Source organism: Stenella coeruleoalba (assembly GCF_951394435.1).
Source record: "Stenella coeruleoalba genome assembly, chromosome: 7".
Classification (NCBI taxonomy): domain Eukaryota; kingdom Metazoa; phylum Chordata; class Mammalia; order Artiodactyla; family Delphinidae; genus Stenella; species Stenella coeruleoalba.
The window spans coordinates 112,056,402-112,080,511 of NC_137153.1; the positions used below are offsets into that span (position 1 = coordinate 112,056,402).

A 24,110-nucleotide genomic window follows, 5' to 3' on the forward strand; every position below is an offset into this window, starting at 1 on the left:
CGACACAGGGAGGGAAGACGCCAGAGACTTCCAGGGGGAAAATCCAACTGCCCTTGGTAACTGAAGGGATTCGGGAGAGGGAGGTAGAGGACGTGGCCAGCCTGCTGGCATGGGGGCCGACGCTCTTTATGGTTTGTTTCCCTTCAAGTCTTTGCCTGTTAGTCGTTGGAGCTGGTTCCAGGTTCTCTCATCCGTGTGTTTAAGCTCAGCTTTCTCTGAGCTGGGTCAGTGAGGCTCGTCCTGGGGGGAGCTACCACAACTGAGGTGACCTTAGGCTTTGTCATCAGGCGTCTCCCATGTTCCGGCGTCTTGCTCGCTGCTCCCGGGAGCTGATGGCACAAAGCTGAGTGTAGACAGACTTCCAAGCTGAGACAGTCACAGTGGTGGTTGTACCTGCATTACGATGCCTGGCAGTTACCTCATTTCGTCCTCCTACCGACTCAAGAGAAGGAGACCTTATTCAGAGCTCCATTTTGCAGGGGAGGAAACCAAGATGAGTGGTAACTTGTCCTTTTTGCTGTTGAGGGGCAGAGCCCAGAGCCAGGGGTGGATCCAGGCCCTGTGGCCCCGCAGAGCATTTTCTTGCCACGAGGGCTGCGGGAGGGGAGACTGGCTTCGGGGACAAAATTAGCCAGATCGTGAAGAGCTGAGTGGGGCTGGCCTCGTACAGAGTCTGACAATATGGACTCTTTGTAAATCGCACCCTTCTTTCGTGCCACATGGATTTAAAGCACGTTGCTCTACACGCATGTACCGCATCCGTGAGAAGTTCCCTGCACACGATGTCAGATGTCTTTAAAGGTGAAACTCGTTTACAGGAAATGTCATTCTGATGAAGCGTGCTTTTTAAAATCATAGAAGCGGTTGCCTTAAAATTAATGATGCATTGCAAATATCAGGGAAAAAAGACCCATCCAGTGTAAAGATGATTAAAATTCAGGTCAGAAGTCTGACTTAGTCAGGCTAAATTTTTTAATGAGATTTCAGAAAATTAATTGGGCGAATGCATTTTTATTCTTTTAACATGGAATTTTATGCTCCTGCTTGAAAAAAAAAAAAGGGTTTGTCGATGACTGAGGCTTATTGTGGTTCAAACATTTTAAACTCAAATTAGCGCGGGGGGGGAGCATTTGTGGCCTAATTTGATCTGACTTGGGGAAGAGAGCTGGGTCTCTCCGAGCTTTCTGGGGTGGTCCAAGACCCTCCCTCCCGCTGCTGTATGTCTGGTCATGTCCTCCATTTCTTGGGAGGGTGCGATCGGGCCTGCAGGTGACTCAGGACCTCGGCCGCGTCATCGACTCCTGATCCCACCAAATTCCTCCTGCTGCCCAGGGAGTTGCTCCCAGAGGCTCCTCCTCTCTGAGATCGTGAGTCCTCCCCAGGCCTACCGCCACCTCCTCCCTGCCCCTCCACCCATCTCTTCTACCTTTTCGGGAGAGCTAAGGGGCTCCCACCCTGGGGAAGGGGGATGAGTAGGTCAGAAATGGCCTCTGGTGCCCACAGCACAGCCTAGAAAGGGAGGCGAGCCTGTTGTCTAGCACAGGCCCTGGGTGAGTGGCACAAGGTCGCTAAAGTCAGAAGCTGCAGGTACATTCACCTCACCACTTCCCTGTAGCCAGAGGATGTTGGGTAAATGACCTCTCTGAGCCTCAGTTTCCTCATATGTGAAATGGGGCTGGGGAGACCTAAGTGAGATGGTGTACTTTAAACATCCAGCATGGTACCCAGCATCAGGGGTGTTAAGGAAATGGGATGTCGTTGATCTTATTCTTGTATTTTAAAATTCGTTTCAGGGAATTCCCCGGTGGTCCAGTGGCTGGGACCCCACGCTTTCACTGCTGTGGCCTGGGTTCGATATCTGGTCAGGGAACTAAGATCCCACAGGCCATGCGGCACGGCCAAAAAAAAAAAGAAGAAGAAGAAGAAACATTCATTTTAGTTTTTATAGCTAAAGAGCCTGGGGCTAGAAATATGCCCGGCGCAGACCCTTGGTGGGGTGTGGACGGGGGTGATGATAATGACAGCTGACAACTCCCTGTGCTTGGGTCCCTGGGCCAGGCTCCCGCCAGGCCAGGCACACCCTGCCTCAGCTCACCCCCAGCCCCTGGGTGCTGTCATTCTCCAGACATTCTACAACGCCAACCCAATAGTAATAATAACACAAACACGCGGCGTTTCCTAAGTGCTGGGCCCTCTTCTAAGTGTTCACTCATTAACTTATTTAACCGCCAACAACCCTCTGGAGGGCGCGCTGATTATCTCAGTTGGACAGATGAGGAAACCGAGGCCCAGAGGGCTCACCGGGAAGGGGCAGAGCCAGGACTGGAACCCAGGCCTCCAGGCCCCAGCTTTAGTGTCTCAACCAACAGAGCCAGAGTGGCAGTCACCCCTCTGCCAACCTGGGCCCAGGGATTGTGTTTATTTTCCCCGGGAGGCAGCATGGGGTCCCAGACGTAACGGGACAGTAAGCGTTGCATGAGCCATTTGCAGAAAGGCCATCAGGAGGATGTGTTGGAGCCGCCATCATGGGAGCTGTTCGGGGCCAGCGCCGTGTTTGCCCAGCAGTTTAGAGCTCCCCAGACCCTCTTGTCCTGGAATCCTCCGGGAAGTCCTGGGCTGGTGTTTCTAACATCCCCCATCATGGGTGACCTCTCTCTGATGCAGGAACAAGAGTGGAACTTGCCAGGGCCCACGCAGGAGGTGGGTGGCAGCAGGGAGAGGCCTGGCCTTTGGGGGCAAGAGCTCAGTTCAGCTTTTCTCCAAGCCCCTGAGTTAAATCGGGGTCAGGACTCTGCTGGCTCAGGCAGCTGCGCCCAGGAGCCCCGTGTCCCGTGGTGACCCCCACCTGAGCAGAGGCCCCTCTGGGGACAGGGCCCGGTCCTAACCCCTGTAAGGGCAGCAGAGGCCCCTGAGCCCCCTCACCGCTGTGCTGCTGCCCGGGTAACCTGCCCCCTCCTCAGAGCTTTCCTCTAATTAGGTCGAATGGGCTGTGACAGGAAATGCAAATCTGGGTCATCGCATATGCAGATGTGCAGGGGAGTCTCAGGGATGGTGGCTGGGAAGTCGCCTGCATCCTCTGGGAGCTTCCAGTGGCTGTGGAGCTGGGCCACGTGGCCTCTGGGGAACATCCTTGGGGTGGGTGGAGAGCACTGGGGACTGACCACTGGCCACGGAGGGAAGCAGCCCCACGTTGGCAGAGCCAGGCTCGTTAGTGAGCACATCCCCCAGACTCTTCACTGCCCCACGTCACCTGGCAGCGCAGCTGGGTCTCTATCGTCAGGGAGTTCAAGTCCCAGCTCCCCACTGCCTGTGCCTCAGTGTCCTTATTCATAAAGTGGGATTAATAAGTCTTGTTTGGGCTTCCCTGGTGGCGCAGTGGGTGGGAGTCCGCCTGCCGATGCAGGGGACATGGGTTCGTGCCCTGGTCCAGGAAGATCCCACATGCCGCGGAGCGGCTGGGCCCGTGAGCCATGGCCGCTGAGCCTGCGCGTCCGGAGCCTCTGCTCCGCAACGGGAGAGGCCACAACAGTGAGAGGCCCGCGTACCGCAAAAAAAAAAGTCTTGTTTTCCAAGGCCGTTAGGAGACTTTAGTGCTGAGACCTGTCTAAGCATCTAGTACAGCAGCGGACGCACAGTAGGTGCCTAATACACGAAAGCCTGTCGTCGTTATTTTCATGACCACGTGTGATCCCTCCAAGTGCCACGAAAGCTCCCTTTTTCTAGGGTGTGTGATTTCAGCTGCACCCATAGAAGTGACAGTGGCTGGGTCAGAGTCCCTTCTGCACCAGGCTGTTTTGGGTGCATTTCGTTGTGTCATTTGACAAACATGCCCTGAGCACTTGCTTCGAGTGGGTCAGAGCCTTAGTTCGAGGGGCAGAAAGGGGACCAAGACAGGGGCCCACTTGGTGAGGCCCATGGTGGGGGGATGGGTGCGACCCAGGTGGCTGAAGCAGGAGGTGCAGGCCTGGCTAGTCCCAGGCTCTCAGAGGAAACGCAGAAGTGGCGTCTGAGTTGGGAGGCCACACAGCACAGGGTGACGGGTATAGGTGAAGGGTGAAGGCTCTGGAGTACCCAACCCCGGGTTCAAATCCCCGCTGTTACTCGTGGTGGGGTCTGGAGCCTCCGCTCGGTTTCCTGAAATGGAGGTTGCGATGATGTCCGCTCGCAGCGTCCTGGGAAGCATTCTGCACGGTGCCTGGCATGCAGTCCGCGGTCAGTAAATGCATGCTTGCTCGTCTTAGGTGGACACGCAGTGCATAGGTAGGTCAGTTGCTGTGACTGAAGAACTTACCTGACAGAGACCAGCAGGTGCTGGTAAGAGCATCGTCTTCTTCCTCCGCCAGCCCTCCCTTCTGCTCGGGTCCCCGGGTGGAGCATCTTCAAATCTCTGGAGTCCTGGAGACTTCAGAGTCGGGGTGGGCCCAGCTGTCATCTTGCTGAGGGAAGGAGGCAGCGGGATTGCGGGCTGCGAGGCTGAGTTCCATTTCTCACTCCTGGCAAGAGGGTCCCCGTTAGGGTCTCCTTGGCCCACGGCTGAGCCTCGGCCGGTGCAGAGGCGGTGGGTAGTTGCTCGGGGCCCCCCTGGCTTCCTCACTCCTGCCCTGCCCACTCCTGCCCGTAACATGACTGCAACCATGAAGCACCTACTGTGTGCAGGGCTCAGCGATCTCATGGGACCCTCATGGCCACCCTACTTCTCCCTTATAGACGAGGAGACCAAGGCACAGGGTGGCCGCCAAGGTCACCAGCCAGCGACCCAGGCTGATTGGCTCCAATGTCAGGTTTCCCAAGGCTCTTCCAGGGCCTACTGGTCTGTCGTTGGCATTCCTAGTAGGGAGAATTCCAGAACACAGCCCAGTGAAATACTTGATCTTCCACACTCTCAGATGATCTGGCCCAAGTCTGGAAGAGACATTTTTCACTTCAGAAAATTCAGCGGCTTATTCTTGCTGCAGTGGGGCTTTCAGGGTTCCTTGCCCCACCCCTGCTCCCCAGACTGAATCCTGCACACATTTCTGCACACCTACTACGTGGAAGTCATCTGGCAACAACAGACACCCTTTCTTCATGCCACCATCCAGCTGGGGAAGGTCCCCAGTGTCAGTGATCCCCCGCCTGAGAGTAACAGGAGGGAGGGTGCATCCCGCCAGGCTGACATGGGGCATTCTCTCCCCCCCTTCCCCTCCCAGGGCCCAGCGTTGGCGCCCCCTCCTCTCCTCTTCCCGAGAGTACCTTTGCAGGTGTGTTTGTGTGTGTGTCGGCGGCGGGGAGGTACCTGGCCACTGCTGCCTCACCTGTTGGCTCCATCCCTGGGCAGGTCCTACAGCTTAATCATGGCTTTCAATGCTGGCCCCTGGAGAGTCATCACGAAGTCTCCAGATTCTTCACGTTGCCATAAAGGAGGCAGTGTATCCAAAAAATGGGCTCAGAGCGTCAGGCTGCAAGTTTAACCTTCGTGTTCTCGTCTCTGTGATGGGACTGGCTACCCCGGGAAGGGAAGCTGCCACTTTTAGGATGACTTGCAGGGTTAGGGTTGAGGTTGCACATGGAGGGCCCACAGGGCCTCCCCGTGGTTGTGTGACTTCGGTGAGTTGCTTCCTTAGACATTTATTGCACCTACTCTGCTGCCCGGCTCCACCGGAACAGAAAGGATTCAGGAGTGACAAAGGCAGGCGAGGCGCTGGCCCACAGAGCCAGCCTTCAGGGGGCGGAGACAGAAATGAGCAAAGGAAAAAGTGATCACGTACTGAGGGGTGGTGGTAAATGCTGTGGAAGAGATCACATCTGCAGAGTGGGGTCCTTGGCATCAAATGGAGCTGGTGTGGAGAGCGCCAGGGGGCGAGGGGGGCTCTGATAGTGGGGTTGGCAACCAGGGTCCCTCCTTCACCTTGTAGGGGCACTGCTGGAGCTCAGGAAGGGGCAGCAGCCCCCCGCCCCCCCCCCCACCACGGCTCCTGGCCCTCCGCTCTGCCTGGCTGGTCACCGATGCCCTCTGTTCCTCCCCTCCAGAGGCACCCGAACGCCCTGTCTTTTCGCTGCTCGCTGGCTGACTTCCAGATTGAGAAGAAGATCGGTCGCGGGCAGTTCAGCGAGGTGTACAAGGCCACCTGCCTGCTGGACAGGAAGACAGTGGCTCTGAAGAAGGTGCAGGTGAGCCAACAGCCCCATGGGGTCAAGACCACATGGCAGGAGTGGCTTGTGTCCGAACATTGTAGCTCTGGTCTAGTCCCGTCTCTTCCCTTCCCTTCCCTCTCTCCCTCCCTCCCCCTCCCCCTCCCCCTCCCCCTTCCTCTGTAAATGAGGGAAACTAGTGCGCATCTCACTCACGGGACTGTGGGAGAATCAGGGCTACGTGTCTTTGTGGAAGCTCACTGTAAGCCATAAAGGAGAAGAAGAAGGAGCATGTGCTGAGCACCTGCTGTATACTGGATCACGCTGGCGCTCACGGAACTGTGACAGCACCCCTGTGGGTAGGGACCTTCATCCTCCCAGAGGTGGAAAACTCACCAGGGATGGAGGGAGCTGAGACTCAGATCTGTGGCCACCGACGCTTGTGCTCAGCTCTGGGCTTGAGTCCCCTGCCCGACCTCTGTGTCCCTCCTGAACAGAGGAGTGGGGTCGGACAGATGGGCTTTAGGCAGCAAAGTCCAGGCAGGAAGCTTTTCCATGAGAGCCACTGAGCCTGTCTGAACGCTGCTTTGCTGCAGAAACGGTCTTGAATCCTCCAGCAGAGCTTCCAGGGTCCCTCTATTTGCTCATTTACCTTAAAGAAGGAGATTAACAGTCTGGGCAGAGGAGGCCCAGGAGAGAGAAGGTAGCTGAGACACAGTCACGAGGTGGGGAGACAAGACGAAGACCCCCCGCCTGGAGCCGGCCAGCGTGGTCGCCTCCTTGTTGATCTGTGAGCTGCACGTGAGGCCTCTGATGGCCGGAGGAGAGACGGGCTCCTCTTTGTCTGCCAAGGAAGGGCTTACCCGGGTTCTCTTGGTGTTGGTGTTTAGTGCCAGGATGGGTTCTGTGGTGGGGCTGCTGCAGTGTCGCCCTCCTGTTTGTTCCTGTGAGTTAGAAGATGCTGGGATGACCCACACAGTGAACACTAGGGGGGCTGGGGGTCAGGGGGCGCATGCTGTACCCCCTCTTCTTACTCGGTCCACATGACGGTCCTGTGAGGTCAGGCTGTTGGCCCCATTTACAGACGTGAAGACTGAGGCTCCAAGCATGTTTCCTGCCACTTACCAGTGCACGACCTCAGCAAGTCACTGGGCTTCTCTGGACCTCAGTCTCCTCCTCTGTAAGTCGGCGACAGTAACTCCTGCCTCATGGGAGTTGCCCTGATGATTTGGTGGAAATTGGTCAGCACAGCACTTGGCGCGTGGTGGGCACCCAGTAATACGAACTGTTGTCCTTACAGGGTTCCCTCGGCGAGGAGGTGGGAGAACCCGGACTGGGGTCCTGGGCCTCGTGCCCCCTCTGGGGGTGCTGGGTTTTAACCACTCTTTCTCTGTTTCCTCTCACCCAAGATATTTGAGATGATGGACGCCAAGGCCCGGCAGGACTGTGTCAAGGAGATCGGCCTCCTGAAGGTGAGTGCCCTGGGCTGAGCGGGGGTCCCTCACTTCCTTGGGCCAGTCTGGGCCGCATCATGTCCATCACAGCCCTCAGCCCGTTAGGTTCAGAAACAACATACCTGCGGGGGACAGCAGCTTGTTTGTTTTCTTGTGGCCTAGCAGGGACCCCGCCTCACCTCTGCCCCCAGACTGGCTGTCCTTGTCCCACGTGGATCCTGGATGTGGCGGCCCGTGGACCAGGCTACTGGGGAAGGAGCGAGGGTGGGCATTGGGTTGAACTTCAGTTTGTCTGTCTCTTGTCTCCCTCTCTGTCTCATCCTGTCTTTCCTCTCAGTCTCGTATTCTTGTATTTCCACGTGGTGACACGCACATCTGAATATTCAGCCACAGTGTGTTCTCTTTTCTTCTCTCCCATCCTCTTACTCCCCCCAGGAGATGCTCTCTGTTGGGGAGACGCAGCAAAGCCAGCCTGGGGCACTGGGTGGAGTTAACAGCCAAGCACATGGCCCTGGGCTCTGGCTGCGGGCGGGGCCCAGGGCCCCTGAGCTGTCAGCCTGTTGGGCTCTTGCTAGGTCTCCCACAGGGAGGAGGCACAGTTGGGGATGGTCTCCCCAGGGGGTAGCTGGTATGCCCGCTCCTCTGTGGGCGGAAGTCCCTGGTTCAGCCAGAGCTGGGCTGACTGGACAGGGTCATGTGAAGGACAGACGTGCAGGGGCCCATCTAAGGCGAGGGATGGTGGTGGTGTCTGTAGTCGTTCCTTTCCCCCTCCCCGCTGGCTTCCCCACTGGCCTCCTGAGAGTCAGAGATGACAGAACTTTCTGGACTAGACCAAGCCTGGTCTAAGGGCTGCTCTCTCCTGGGGATCCCGCCCTACTCCCCAGGCTTAAGGTTCAGTGTGGAAGGAGGGGGGCAGATTGTAGTGGCCTTGAATGCCACACTCAGGATGTGAGACTTGAACATGGGAACAAGAGGGGGGGCCCTGTAGTGGCTGCGAGCAAGGGGCCGTGGCCAGATGGGAGTTGTGAGCGCTCGCTGGGGTGGCCCCTGGCCACGATGGGTCCTGGGGGCAAGGCTGGAGGCGGGAGGCTTGTAGCTATCACAGGTCCAAAAATACCCTTCAAATAACATTTTTAAAGTTTTACGAAATGGTCAAATTCGGGACCTGCTTGTGATGCTGGGAACTGATTACCCAGCCCTGGGGAACAGCTGTCATGATCACCCTGCCCTGTCTTCCCACTTGTGGCCAAGAACATGTGTACTGCTCACACGAGTGAGGAACTGTATGCGTGTGCACACTGAGCCAGGCTGTTCGGTTCCTGGGCGCAGAAGTGTGTGACCACAGCCCCTTTGGTGAGGCCGCCCCAGGTGGCGGGAACCCGGCCTTTCTGGGGGAGGGCGTTCTGACCCTCCCCCAGGCTGCAGTGCCGCCAAGTGCGGTCGGCTGTGGGCTTCCGAGGCAGACCCACCCCTTGCTCACTAGCTGTGGGGCTGTGGGCAGGCTGCTGACCACTTGGGGCCTCAGTTTCCTCATTTGTCAAAGGGGGTGATTGACAGCAGTGCTGTGTCTTCAGAGGTGTTGGTGGAATTAGTGAGAAGATGCATTGGAAGGACTCAGTGTAGCGTCCGGTCAGAGGCAGCCCTCGTTGCCATGGTTATAACCTCTGCCCCAAGGCCAGCCCCTTTCCAGAACTTGACCCACCTCCCCGGCCTGCCCGTGGAAGTCAACAGGATATTCCAGGGCACGAGGTGTTTCCTACAAAACAGAGGGAAACACGGTTCTCGGAGGGGCCACTGGGTGACATCGTTCATACCGTTCATGCCAGGACCATTGAGAGGCTGCCAGACGTGGGGCAGGAAGGCAAGCCCTGTAGGAGCCTCCAGGGCTGGCTTAGGGAGAGAACAAGAGGCGGATGTGTGGCTGTGTGATGTCTGCCGACGTTCCCCTCATTTCAGAATCCAAGACTGGGTGCGGGGCGGCATGCAGCATAGATGCACGTCCCTTGCCCAGCAACCTTCTGGGCCTTTGGGAAAATGTGCTTTCAAGTGGCCTCTGGAGGGGAGCCCCTGTGGGCAGGCGACCACACTGTGGCAGAATATTTGCGTCCCCTGTGCCTTCCCCAGATCCTGGAATCATTTTGGTGTAAACAGTTTCAGTTATAAGCAGTTGCCAGGGTCTCCTGTTAGCCAGCCAGGGGCTGACTTCCAGTCAGTGGGGTGCTGTCCTGTCTGGAGAACACACGGACGATGGTGATCGGGCCAGAGGCAGGGCTCTGGCACTGAGCACCGCACTCAGGGCAGCTCTCACACCAGGAATGATTTTTTTTCCCAAGATTTCACAAAGAATGGGTCAGGGGCTTCCCTGGTGGCACAGTGGTTGAGAATCTGCCTGCTAATGCAGGGGACACGGGTTCGAGCCCTGGTCGGGGAAGATCCCACATGCCGCGGAGCATCTAGGCCCGTGAGCCACAACTACTGAGCCTGCGCGTCTGGAGCCTGTGCTCCGCAACAAGAGAGGCTGCGATAGTGAGAGGCCCGCGCACCACGATGAAGAGTGGCCCCCACTCGCCGCAACTAGAGAGACAGCCCTTGCACAGAAACGAAGACCCAGCGCAGCCAAAAATAAATAAATTAATTAATTAATTAAAAAAAAAAAAGTGGGTCAGAAATTGAGGAAGTGGGAAGGAAGAAGGAAGGAGACGGACACTTCTAAGTGCTCTGCAGAGTGCAGCGACAGAGCAGTGGGGGCCTGGCCCCGCCCTAGAGGGGCCTGGGTGGTGAAGAGGGGGGTCATTTCCACAGTGTCTAGTGAGTCTTAGCTCTGTGCAGTCACCATGTCAGACATTTCAAGGGTATCAGCCCCTGTAATCTTCACAACTTCTCTCCAAAACATTATGTCCATTCTGCAGAGGAGGAAACTGAGGCTCGGGGATGCAAAATGGCTTTCCCAGTGTCACCCAGGTCTGCCTGACTCCCAAGCGCAGGCCTTTCCCCCCAGATACCCCACCTCTCCAGCTGTACCGCCTCTCAGGGGCTCCCTACTCCCTCTTTTTCTCTCTTCGGACAGCAACTGAACCATCCAAACATCATCAAGTATTTGGACTCGTTCATTGAGGACAGCGAGCTGAACATTGTGCTGGAGCTGGCAGACGCGGGCGACCTCTCGCAGATGATCAAGGTGAGGGCGCCTGGTGGGGGCCGGGTCGGGGGCCCCTCCTCCGACCGGGTTCCTCACTGCCCTGGCCTCAGGCAGAGGTGGCCACTGCGGGACACTCAGCCCCCCTTGCCGATGCTCACAGGCCTCAGCTGTGGCCCCTCTCGGGTCCCACCCGCGCTTGCTGGGAGAAGGCCAGCTATGGGCAGTGGCTCGGGGGCCACTTCTGCCTTGCAGAGGGATGGGGACAGAGCCCCATGGAGGTCGGACCCCAGCTCATGGAATCTGGGAAAGTGTCTATTGGGGCCAACTGGCTCATTTTATAGAAGGGAGAACTGAGCCCAGAGAGGCTGAAAGACTTGCCCGAGGATCCCACACGTGGGGACAGACCGGTACCTCTGGCCCAGGTCTCTATTTCTGGCCTAGGGCCCTCCAGTGGACATCATCCCCCAGGTGACCTTCCTGCGGCCCCTCCAGCCCTGGAGAGGCGTCTTCCTTCCCATATAATGGCCGAGGCTGGGGGTCTCGGAGTGGTTGGGCAACTTGCCAAGTCCCACAAGCAGTCCCCAGACTGCCCCGTCCCCCTTGCCCCACCTCCTTGGGCCCAGGACCAGGTCCGCCTGAGTCTGCACTCGGGGACCATCACGGCTCCGCTGATGGGCACCTGCTGTGGGCCACAGCCCTGCCGAGCACGTGCATCGCTCACCAAGTCCGCATCGTCCTTAGATAGCGAAGCTCAGAGAGGCTTAGTAACCTGCTTGAGGCAGTACAGCCTCCAAATGGGACCCCCGGGCCTGAGCTCTCAGCTTCACTCCTCGCTCCTTCCTCAAGGTTCTCACTCCCCTGCTGGCTAGACCCTCATCCACAGAGCGCTGTCGTGGGGTTGCATCGCCTCCCTCCCAGGAGCCCAGTCTGTCCGTGAGCCACGCTGGGCCACGCTCAAGCCCACACCCTGCTCTCAGCCACACTTGCAAACAGGGCCAGACATGGATTCTCTACCTTTCCCACCAGGCACTGAGGATTGAGCAGTTAATTGCCCGGCGCCTGCTATTCTGAAATTTGGCTCCTAGGAATACAGGCGTCTCTGGGAAGCGGCATTACTTGAGCTGTTATCACCTGTTTTTATATTTTCGTTGACATATTAATGCATTTGCAGGGACGTTAATCTCCACACAGATCCCTGGTGGAAACAGATGTGCTATATCACGTCTTACTTCTTTTTCTCCCCCCCCACCCCCGCCCCACTTTGTTTCTCCTTCCCATGCCATTCTCTCACAGAACACGCATGCCTCCAGCATCCACCGTGTGCCCACCCCCATGCTGAGACCTAGGGATGCTGCTGGCGGGGCAGTGCCCTCAGGGAGCTCACCTTCTAATGGGAGGGCAGGGCTGTGAACAAGCAGTCGTGAGCTGCCATGAACAAGCCAAGTTCAGGGTCTGTGGGAGCCAGGGAAGGCTTCCTGGAGGAGGTGACACATGAGCAGAGACCCATGAGGGGATACCCGCAGCCCAGAGGCAGAACAGCTTGTGCCAGAGCCCAGAGGGATGGAAACCCAGGGGTCCACAAAGTACTTTGGTCCAGGAGAGCACTGGGCGAGGGGAGGGGTGGAGAGCGTGAGGCGGAGGGTGGTCGGACCAACCAGGGCCTCATATGCAGGCTTAGGATTTGGAACCTTGCCCCGAGGTCAGCAAGAAGCTTCCTGAGACTCGTGGTGCAGAGTAAACATGACAGCTTTGTGTTCTGGAAGAAGGACTGGATGCCCAGTGGAGGGAGGGGCGGGGCTGGGGGGAGAACAGCGGGAGGAAAGACCCTGGAATATGGCCTGTGGTGAGGGTGCTGCACCCTGTCAGCCCCAGGGGACCCCAGACCCCCTCACAGCCTCTCAGTCCATGGAGTGGGGCTGGAGTCAGACAGTGGGGTAGGGGGTGCTGGGCAAATTACAAATCCCTCCCCTCCCTGAACCTCAGTTTCCACCCCTGTCCCGGGGGCCTCACAGGGGACGGCCGTGTGGGAGCTGCGGGACCCGGATGCAAGCTTCTTCCAGCCAGGAGAGACAGGAGGGAGGCACGTGGGTGTCCAGCACCCTTTGTGCCTGGCCTGGGGTGGGGTGCCTTCCCTTCACCACGTGCCCCTTCCCAGACTTCCCTGGGGCCAACCCTGGCTCAGGGTTCAAGTCGGTCACTCACCCCCTGGGTTTCTGGGGGCAGTGGCCTGGCTTCCGGGCGCCTCAGGCCCTCCTGTCCCGGGAGCCCTTCTCCTCACCTGGCCTGGCACCTCCCCTCCCTCGGTCACGGGGCCCCTCACCCTGCCCTGCCCCTCCCTGAGCCTGTTCCCCCTGCTGTGGCCCTTCACCTGCAGAGCCTGGCTGGGTGCTGTCCCCAGCAGGCGGGACAGGCAGGGCAGGGCAGTAGAAAGACCCTGGGCCCAGAGTCAGATACACCTGCTGGATGACCTTGGACGGGTTCCTGTGCCTCAGTTTCCCTGTCTGTAATGCACCCAGCACAGTGCCTGGGGCCTGGTAGCAGCTCGGTTTCTCTGGCCTTTCCCACTCTCTAGCCACCTCTGGATTTTGAGGGGAACAGGGGCCTTGCCAGGGCTCAGTCTGGGGCCATACCAAGGTCTGGCCTGGGAGGCCACTGGCCAGCAGACCCTGAGTCCCTAGGGCCCCCAGCCTCAGGGGCCAAGCAACACCACCAGGGCCATGGTGCTGGCGTTATTTACAGTGGATGGTGAAGCCGGGAGCTGCTGCCACCCCAGAGCCCACCAGAGACTCTGCGCATTCCTGCTAAATGTCACGCACACCAACAGGACGTGACAGTTAGAAAGTCACGGCTCACAGCCGTGCACATCCCCGCTTAAATGCTCTAATGAGGATAAGCTAACATCATGGCATGAATAACACCCCAGCCCGGCCCACCGCAGAGGTCTGGGGCGCCCGGGAGGGATGGGGGTCCTGTGCTGGGGGGTCCGTGCCAGGAGCCCGGGGCAGATCACACATGAGGCCTCCTCCGAGAATGGAGCCTCCTGGGGCTGTAGTGCCAGGCCAGGGGCTCCGCTGTGACTGTCCCAATGTTGGAGGGGCCCACATCCAATCCCAGCTCTGCCGCCCCTGCTGGGTGACCCTTGGCAAGTGACTGAGCCTCTCTGATCTTGATCCTTCATCAGGTGGTTACTGGTGTCCTTAGAAGTGGGTTAAGAACTTGGGTTTCCTGAGTGGAAGGCCTGGGGTTGAGCTGTTGTGACTCTGCCCCTTACTAGCTCCCATGTGGCCCTCAGTTTCCCCATCTGTGAGATGGGTGCAGTCATCCCTGTGTGGGGCCCAGCACAGACACTGCATGTGACATGTGCCTAGCAGAGGTTAGCTCGGGTCCCACCTTCTACCCCATGCCCCATCCCAGGCTGGGAGTGTGTCCTGGGTCCCCGTCTTCCCTGTGCCAGCTCGGCTGCCCTGACAAAGGGGCCAAGGCTTCTCCCCTGGCTGCTTTCGAAAAAGATGGTTGCTCTGAAGGGCACAAAAACCTGGGTCCAAGGTACCAGCGTGTGAGTCATGCCCCCCGACCCACACAGGCCTGGCTCACAGGAGATCCCCCAGAGGGATGCTGATCTGAACAGTAGACGAGGGCACGTTCCCAGTTCACTTCTTCCAGGTCCTTTGGTTACTTACAGCTCCCTCCGTGCAGCCCGGGTGGCTTTTGGTTTTTTGGTTTGTTTTTTTTCTGGAGCATTATGTGTGATTTTCCAGGCAACAGAGTAGGTTTTGCCTGTCGAAGCTGAGGGGGTCCATTTGAGAATGTCAAGCCCGCTTCCTTGAGGTTCTCGCCATGCTTGTTAATGGTTATGTGTGCTGGGGTTCGCTGGCTCCAGGGAGGGGAGCTGTGATTGAACCACAAGCATGGCTTGGGTGTCCCCATCCTGGGCCAGAGCAGGGCCAGGGCAGAGAGTCCACACCAGTCGCTCCTGCAAGGAACTCCCTGTCGGGCAGTGGGAGGAGACGGATGCGTGTCCAGGAGATTCCAGGGAAAGGGTGATTGAGAGTAGCCTTCAAAATGTGGTCCGGGGGGACTTCCCTGGTGGTCCAGTGGATAAGACTCTGCGCTCCCAATGCAGGGGGCTCAGGTTCAATCCTTGGTCGGGAAACTAGATCCCATATGCATGCCGCCACGAAGATTCTGTGTGCCACAACTGAGACCCGGCACAGCCTAAATAAATAAATATTTTTTTAAAAAAAAGAAAAACATGTGGTCCAGGCATTCCTTCAGCAAAGCCGTCCAGGACATCCGCTTTGGGTAAGGTCTGGTCTGCCCTGCCCTTAGGGGGCCCGATGCTGGTGCTGGCGGCGGACAGACGACTGCTGGGGATAGGACGGGGCCAGTACCCTACAGCTGCCCTTCCTCTCGGCCCATCACCCAGGCCTGCCCATGTGTCTGTCTCCCCCACTGCAGTATTTCAAGAAGCAGAAGCGGCTCATTCCCGAGAGGACAGTGTGGAAGTACTTCGTGCAGCTGTGCAGCGCCGTGGAACACATGCACTCCCGCCGGGTGATGCACCGAGGTACGTGCTGGCCCGCCGGGGCCTCGGGGCCCAGAGCCGGCAGGGAGGCTGGACCCCAGGACGCAGCTTTCCCCTCGGCTCCAGGCTTCTTAAGGGACAGCCATGTGGAAGTTGGACCACTTTGTATTCCCCATCCCGTGGGTGTCCAGCATCTCGCCTGTCCTTATGGGGTCAGAGAGTGGGCGTGTGAGGCCCCAGGCTCGAATGTACACCCGTGCCTCGTGGCTCTTGCCCCTGTCAGGGGCCCCCCATGGTGGGAGCACCAAATACCGTGTAGTTACATGGACCCCAAGGACAGGGACCATGCTCGGCACATACTCTCCAGCCCCCAACACCAGCCTGGAGCCAGCACAGAGGGGGCTGCAGCAAGGGTTGGGGGGAGAGACTGGGAGAGAGGTGACCGGTTCATGGCCAGTTCCAGTACTGCCACCAGCTCTGCCTGGGAGGGCAAGGAAAGCATCCTGGAAAAGGGAACTTTAATATGGGCTTTGAAGTCTTAGTAGGAGTTGGCTGGGCAGAGGAGGTAAGTGTTTTTGAAAGTTGACATCATCCTGAACTGTGAGGAAGGAGCCTGCTGGAAGGAGTCACGTAGATGACTTCACTGATTCGTCCCTACATTCATTCCACCTGCATTTATCAGTGTCTGCCGTATGCGAGGCATTGCCCTAGTCACTGGGGAACAGCACAGGTTACCTCCCTGAGCGCCTCCTTCATCTGTTACACAAATTTTCTCAGAGTGCCTGCTCTAGCTGTAAAAGAGGAAACGAGCGCAAAAATCCCTGCCCTCCTAGACCTCACAGCAGCCCTGTGATGTAGTGAAGTTAGACCCATTTCACAGATGAGGAAACTGAGGCTACGTTTCTCAAGGTCCACAGCTGGGCAGAGGCAGGGCTGGGGCCTCGCCCTGAGGGAGCAGGACTGGAGGCTCAGCCCCCATCACCTGAAGGGCCCTCCCCTCCACCCACCCCCAGGCCGCCTCCTCCGTCCTGCCCCTCCCCAGCCATCCCCACCTCTGATCCCACACCAACCCCTGTCCTTCCCCTGCAGACATCAAGCCTGCCAACGTGTTCATCACAGCCACGGGCATCGTGAAGCTCGGTGACCTCGGCCTGGGCCGCTTCTTCAGCTCCGAGACCACCGCGGCCCACTCCCTAGGTAAGGGGCCTGTCCGCGCCCAACCCCCCGCAGGGCCCTGGCTGACATGGGAAGATGCGGACCCTGTCCCCATGGTGCCTTTGGTTGGTTAGCACAGCAAAATGCCTCGTTGAACCCCAGACATTCTTCTTCAGAACAGTGACCAGAGGGGAGTAAACCAAGGCCCCGAGGAGCCCAGGATGGGGCTCCCCTGCATCCTCACGCGCTCACGCTCTAGGGGGTGGGGAGATGTGGCTCTGTGGTCGCACTGGCAGCCACTCCGTCTTTCTCGTTGCCGCGTGGTATCCCATCGTGTGTGAGTGTGTGCGTCTGGTTGTTTTGAAACCCTCGTCCCCATCTGACCCCGGAGGACCCCTGGCCCGGCCTCCTTAGCAGCTGGTGCGTCGTGGTTCTTGTGTTAGGTCAGAATGAAAGGATGTTCAAGGACCTGCCAACCCGGGAGTTCTCAAAACTTCATTCACCTACGCGGGCTGTTCCTCCTGCTGGGGGACGTTTGAGCTGTTCCCGTTTTGGGCTTTTAAATAGGCAGTTTCAAAGCTGTGGGGACCAGGTGCTCACCTGGTAGAGGTGACTTTCTAGCTGAGCTGTGGGGAGTGAATAGGAGCTGGCAGGGCATGGGGGAAGGGATGAGGTGATCAGGGTCGAGGGACCTTGGGTGGCAAGGAAGGTGGGCGGGGCCTTGAATGCTAAGCTCAGTGGGTAGGCACCACCCCAGGAGTGCCGGAGCGCTGAGGGCCAGGCGCCAGTGGAGACTTGGAGGTCACGTGTGTGTTTTGGGTCACGTTAAGCACTGCCCAGCTTCGGAATCCGGATACGTGAGTGAATGCAAAACTTGGACCCATGAAGAATTTTACGTTTAATTAGAATGACATTTAATTAGAAACCAGCAAAGTCCCCAGTGGAACACAGAAGTAGGGTCCCCTATGTGCTATGACCAGGGCCATGGGGGAACGTTTCATGATGGGGAGGGGTGTAGGGGCACCTCCCCTTTCCCTGAGCAATTCCTGGCTCTTTGGGGTGGCGTTTGAGGGGACGGTGCCTGAGGCTCACCTCCCCGTGCGCTGCCGCGTCCACAGGCCTGGCCCCTTGAAAACCACTCTGTTCTGCACTCATCCGCCCCGCACTCCACGGCCCAGCCAGTACATCTCGTGTCTCCCTGTCCCCGAGAGCCTGCGGCATGCCGGGAGACACACAGCGTCTTCTGGTGACGGCGGAGGTGCTTTCTGGAAGACACACTTTCCTGGTGGAAACTGTCACTGTTCATACAGGTCCTGATGGCTGGAGGCTCTCGGGGTGCAGCACACAGTCTGGAGAAACATGGCAGCTCCCAGCTGGGACTGTGTGTGTGTGTGTGTGTGTGTGTGTGTGTGTGTGTGTGTGTCGTTTTGAAACCCTCGTCCCCACCTGACCCCGGAGGACCCCTGGCCCGGCCTCCTTAGCAGCTGGCGTGTCATGGCTCTTCCGTTAGGTCAGAATGAAAGGATGTTCAAGGACCCACCAACCCGTGAGTTCGTGACACTTCATTCATGCCTCAAACAGATGTGAGGGTCTGTGGGATCCTTCCTTTGTGCTGACGAGGAATCTAAAACCCAAGGAACTTGAGTGATTCTTCTGAGTCGTGTGGCAGCAGAGCCAGGACCCAAATGCAGGCCTCCCCGGGCAGGGCCCATGCTTCTTCCAGGGGACCAGGCTCAGGGGTCCTGGAAGGATCTCCCTCGGGAACTCAGCCACCAGCCCCCCGTTCCTGGGAGGAAACTGTCTTTCCCGCTCCCCTCAGACCCTTCTCTTTGGGAAAATCAGTGTGTCTTGTCAGTTTGGGACCGTTTACCCCTCTGGTTTAAGAGCTTCAAAAAGGCCAGAAATTCAGGGGGAACCGTCAAAGAGCAGAGTTAAAACCACTGTCTCCCGTCCCCTGTCAGTCAGGCCCCAGCCCTCCTCCGTCCCGCTGGGGAAGAGACTGCGGCACTCGTCAGAGCTGGTTAAGATCACATCATTAGGAACGGGCAGAAATTCGGGCTCGTCCGACAGTGTGAGTTTATTGACTTGGACTGGTGCACTTATTATATTAATGAGAAGGAATTGGAACTTGGGAAAAGGCCGCCCGGGTAAGCCTGGCTCTTCCCGAGGCCTCTGAGTGGCTGACGGGCTGCGTGGTGGGTGGAAGGAGCCCTCCTGGGGCCGTTTGCCCACCGAGCTGAGAAGCATGGGCTCGGCATGGCCCTGCTGCGAGAACTGAGAACTGAGGGCCAGGCCCCATGACGGCATCAGCGCAGAGCCAAAGCCCAGGGCCTGAGGTCTCCAAGACACAGGAGAAAGAGCCCCTTTCCATAGCGAGGTTCTGCACACAGCTAAGTCTTGTGCACACGTTTGGTGGCGCAGGAGATTGAACTAATTGCAGTTGCGTCGTGACGCGGGAAGGACTTGGGGGGCGGAGGCGCCTCCAGACCCTGTGCGTGGGTAGGAATTATGCATCCATTGCATCTCTGCGCACCTACTATGTGGGGATGCCCTGGTGGCAGCCACGTTGCCCCGGCAGCCACGTTGCCCCGGAGGCTGCTGACCCACGTCAGGGCTTATGCACATCCCATCTCCTCCTGCCTCCTCCTCCCCCAGCCCCCTCCCCGCCTCCGTATTTGCTAACACGAGGCTGGCATGAAAGGGCATTAGTCATGCCATGGCCGGGCTGACAGGTGCGGTACCCAGCGGTGGCAGAGCGGCTGCTTCGGTGTCAGGAATAGGAGCCGTAATTAGAGCGCAGAACAGAATGAGCGTCAGACGAATTACCAGGCAGCAGACCATATTTGTCAGGAAGGATTGCATACATAAAAATTAAGTGACAGTACACGCCGGCATAATGAAAGAAAAATGAAAGATTTGCCTACACACAGCTCACAAGCTACAAGCAAGAGTCTCGCTCCAAGCAACGGCAGCAGCTGCAAGACAAATTGTGGGGCTGGGAGAGCAAGGCCCTTCCCACTCCGCAGAGGAGACAGGGCAGCCTCGGGCTGGGATCAGGGGTGGGAGGTAAGGCAGGCTCACACCCAGGCCGGTGCAGGGCTCCACACTGCCTCTCGGGGGGATGGGGGAACAGGTCCAGTTGGGGGCAACCCCTGTCAGGTACCGGCGGTCAGGGCATGCTGGCTTTCCCAGGCCGCTGAGCCCCGGCATGGCCGTGGGGCATAAATCCCTCCTTCTCGCGTTCCCGAGCCGAACGCCCTGGCCCTGGGCTGGGCCTGAGACGTGAGGTTATGGGGACATGAGAGGATGCAGCCTTCTCTGCTCTCGGGGCCCCCAGACTGGTGGCGAGACCGACAGTCCCAGGGTGGTGTTGGGTGAGGGCAGGCAGAACCGTCTCCTGCAGGCCCACTGTGTGCAGGCACAGTGCTGGGCTCCGTGACTCGGCTGTGCACGGCTGGAGCTGCCGCACCCCATCCCAGGGCTGCTCTTTACTTCCGTTTTCTATAGTCACTGAACTCGCCAAGGAGGTGGGTTAACAAAGAAGACAAGGCTTAAAGGATGTTTGAAAAACATGTTGCTTCTTAAAACGTTATCCCCATAAGGCTTATACCTTCATTTGACAGATGACGGAACTGAGGCTCAGAGAGGTGCTACCACATCCCTGTGGTCCCTGGGCAGGCAGGGTCTGGAGCCCTTGGGGAGTCAGCAGCTCTCCACGGCACCAGCCGGGAAGTGGGCTTGGGGCCCAGTGAGCTCTCTGGGTGGGGAACACTGACAGCGCCCTGCGGGGAAGCCCACCCAGCCTCATAGCTGTGGGCCGTGTGGGACCTGGGGCTTGTCCTGGGCCACAGGGAAGGAGGATTGAGCCTCTCCTGTCAGGACAGCGCCCCCGTGAGTGTGCCCACGGCCAGGCGCCCCGAGGGCCCCATCAGTGTGGGCTCAGAGGGTCATGCAGATGTGTCCCTGGAGACCTCCTGCTTCGTCCTGGCAGCCCAGGACACCTGGGAACAACTGGCCCAGAAAACCTGCTTCGGCAGGTGGAGCCCAGGTTCTAAGCGCTGACACCTGGCGGGGGGAGAGCACCTGTGGCTGGTGAGTGGCTCCTGGCTTGTCTGCCGCATCCCTGGCATTTTAGGGACACAGACCGTTAGAACAAGATGAGCTGGTGGCAGGGAGGGAAGGGAAGGGCTCAAGGGGACGGCCAATGAGGAATCGACCCGGGCCTAGGATGCAAACCCCAGCTTGTTCATTCACTCACTCAGAGGTTTGGGCCGCTCACCCGGGAGGCCCCTGCCCGCTGGAGCCTACAGCCTGCGGGGGAAGCGCTGTTCTAATAACCATGTCCCAGGTGGTGTCTTGTTTAGTGCGCCAGCCGCCCTGGGGGTGGGAATCACCACAGCCGGTTACCAGGGGAGGAATTCCAGGTGCAGTGAGGCGAGCACCTTTGTGATGCCAGGTGGGTGGTGCTCCAGCCAGAGCCACGTGGCGGGCAAGGCATGGCCACGCCAGGGTTTCCATCCGAGGCTCCCTGAGCCACCTTGGATGAGCCCCTGATACCTGGAAAACACAGGGTCCTGCGTAGAATCGCAGAATCGTGCTACCTGACTCTCATATCTGTTAGAGATGTTCCATGTGGGAACTAAAAATAGGCAGATATAATGGTCTGGAATCAAGTCAACGCTGATAAAAGTGCAGTGTTTTCTCAACATCGCTGCTTCTCCAGAGGGCCCAGTGTAGCCTGGCATGGGGTCAGCTGGTAATTAATTTAAGAACTTGATAACAAGTGGCGGCACAGGTGAGCCTGTAGGGATGTGCGTGTGCGTGTGCGTGTATGTGTTGCTGCCCAGAGATCCAGCGTTGCGGGGAGTGGGGAGAGTTTGGAGTTTGGAGTCGAATGCCAGGCTGAGGACCCGGCTTTTCTCTCTTGAGGGATGAGCCAGTCGGCCTTAGGGGCAGGGACACGGCCCCTGCCTTGGGGTGTAGGACGGGTGGGAAGGGGCAGGACAGCGGGGGGCTAAGCCGCCAGTCATCCAGGTGAGGCGGAGCTGCTAGGGCAGCGGCCAGCCCCCTCAGGATGTGAGGCCTGATTGATGTTGGGGGCAGCGGAGAGGGAGTTTCATAGGCCGGGGTCTCGTGCAGCATCGAGGAGGAATCTGGTCCTCACCTGCTCCTTTGTTGTGCCCACTTGGCCACCCCCAGCCCTCCTTTCCTCAGTCCACTCCCCTCACTGCCCCCCAGCTCCACCCCCCGGGGTCTGTGGTAGCAGCAGAGCCTTCCCAGAGCCCTTCTGCCTGCATGTCTGTGTGCCAGGAGGTTGAACTATCCCCGTTTTCCAGAGAGGGAGACCGAGGCTCTGAAGCGTGGCTGAGAGGACCCCGAGGACCATGAGTTCACCCCGTGTTCCACCGATGGGGAGACGAGGCGGAGACAGCCGTTCAGTTCTCTGCTCACCAGTGGTTGCAGTGGGTTCAGACCTAGCTGGGGTGCAGCTCCTTTGCCGTCAGGATGGTGCCCAGGCCTCGCGGCCCGCCCAGCAGATGCGTGTCAGCACCCACACCCCGTTTCCCAGCCATTTTCAAAACCACCATTCGGGGAAGAAGTGCAGCCCACAGACGCAGCCTCCCCTTCATGTGAAATCTTTGCCTTTTTCATATCTAATGAACATGTTTCAAACACCGTGAGCATTTCAAAACACGGCAGAGTTTGTTTTGACAGGAGTGGCGCATCTTGGGAAGCGGGGCCCTTTAATCAGCCTCTGCTTTGAGGTCCCGCGTTCTCCTCTGATATCTGCCCGGTTTGAAATCTGGGAGTTCCAGGTGAAGACGCGGGGAAGGTCAGGGTTTGTTAGGCTCCTCTTTCATATGCAGAGCTCCATCCCCGGAGGGGAGGCTGGGGGCGGGGCTGGGAGCCTGCAGGTCTGACGGGGAGATGCTGGAAGGGGATTTGAGACCCTGGCTGCGTTCGCTCTGCGTCTGAGCATCTCCGTGGGACTGTGCTGCTGCTTTGCCGGCTGCAAGGGCCCACAGGGGCACCCCCCACCCCACCCCTGGGCAGGACAGGGAGCCGGACCTTCAGGGCCACTGTCTGTGGAGGCTCCTCCCCGTGTCAGCTTCTACCTCTCTTCCCCAGAATCGCCGCTCCCCCGGGGTTCAGGGTCACATCCTCCAGGGCCGCTGCAAGCTTGGAACTTCTTTGAAGTCTCTCATTTTTATCTTTAAAACTCACGCAGGTTGTGCATTGCCCTTTATAATGTTTGAGCACTTCCTGTTGGTATAAAAATCGGGTTTTACAGGCTTATTCCCGGGGAAAGCTGGCAAAACAGGACGGGGCGCTGTGTTCGCCCCCTGCAGCTTTGCATGCCTCTAGCACAAGTTGAGAACCCCTCTGATGAGGCAGAGCACAGACCGGGGGGGGGGGGGGGCAGCCCCTCCCCTGGGGTCAGGGGACAAGAGAAGCTGCCCAGAGGCAGGAACATGAGGACCCAGCGGCCGGCCAAACTTCCCTCCGTTAATGCTTCATGAATTCATTTGTTCCACGATGTTTCTGCGCATCTGAAAGGAGGGCAGGTCTGGGAGGCTTTGCACAGCCCCTCTCAGGTTGTAACACGTATCAGACACTCTGGGAGCTTGTGGGAGATGCAGGTGTCCAAGTTCCAGCCCTGGAGGTTCTGGTTCCACAGGCCTGGGGTCGGGCTGGGGGTTCAGGTTTTTGACGACTTCTTCCACGTGGTTTGGCTGCAGCCACTGATCGGTCCAGTCTTTCCTCGCGCAGCTGGCTCCTTCTGGACACTTGCTGGGCCAGGCAACTCACCACCTCCTGATGGACCCACTCCTGGGAGGGCCCAGCACAGCGTCAAGGCACAGTTAGCATTGAATACAGATGGGTGGGTGGGTGGATGGATGGACAGACAGATGGATTGATGATGGATAGATGGATGGATGAATGGATGGATGGATGGATGCATGGAATGGCGTATGCAGCAGTGGCATCTTTGAAGAAAGTACAAATCACATTTGGGCGTTTGCCTTTCCCCCCTTAACACCAGTGGAAACTGGGGTACAAGCAGAAGGAGCAATGAAGAGGTAGAAGGTTGGGGTGGAGAGTGGAGGGAAGGGGTGGTGAAGCCCCCAACCTTTCTCTCCCTGGTGCCCCCAGGCTTTTACCCCAAGCAGGGCTGAGGCAGGGATCTGGAGGCCCAGCAGAGGGACAGGGGAACAAACCAAATGTCCAGACCTCACCAAGCAGCTAGCTCTCTGTGGCCAGGGGAGGGGGCAGTTTAACTTGACCTTGAGGAACTCACCGGGAGGCAGAGGCACAGAGGTGAACTGGAGGGCAGGCCGGGGTTGGAGCAGGGGGAACAGCTGCTCAGAGACTTCATTTTTGGATGGGCCTGGCCAAGGCAGCCCTAGACCAAAGCCTGGCCACTCATCTAGAATGAGCAGAGGATAAGACTGAGGGTGGTGAGAGGTGTCAGGGCCAGCCCACACTCCCAACCTGGCCAGGTCGGGGACAAGGGTTGGCCAGGGGTCTTAAGGATGTGGTGCAGCCAGACGGTGGGCACTGCTGTCCCTCACTGAGGACAGGGCCTCTGACCTCTGCCCCTCCCCCGCTGTCTCTGCACCCCATCAGCCCCCTGTGGTTGTTCTCTGCAGGAGACTGTTCTCACCTCATAGGCACGTGCCCCCACAGCACCCTGAGTGCTAGAAACACTTATAGTTTGGTCTGA

At 58.3% G+C, this 24,110-nt stretch overlaps 1 protein-coding gene across 3 annotated transcripts in view; it reads left to right on the forward strand.

Moving 5' to 3' along the window:
- The window catches only part of NEK6 (NIMA related kinase 6), an 86,270-nt gene that overhangs the window by 46,981 nt on the left and 15,179 nt on the right, over positions 1 to 24,110 (forward strand). For all 3 annotated transcript variants that reach the window (XM_079926710.1, XM_079926709.1, XM_079926708.1), the window contains exons 3-7: positions 6,010 to 6,150; positions 7,521 to 7,583; positions 10,633 to 10,743; positions 15,163 to 15,271; positions 16,319 to 16,426. In XM_079926710.1, coding sequence (XP_079782836.1) covers positions 6,010 to 6,150; positions 7,521 to 7,583; positions 10,633 to 10,743; positions 15,163 to 15,271; positions 16,319 to 16,426 — 532 coding nt within the window. The remainder of the gene's footprint in view (positions 1 to 6,009; positions 6,151 to 7,520; positions 7,584 to 10,632; positions 10,744 to 15,162; positions 15,272 to 16,318; positions 16,427 to 24,110) is intronic.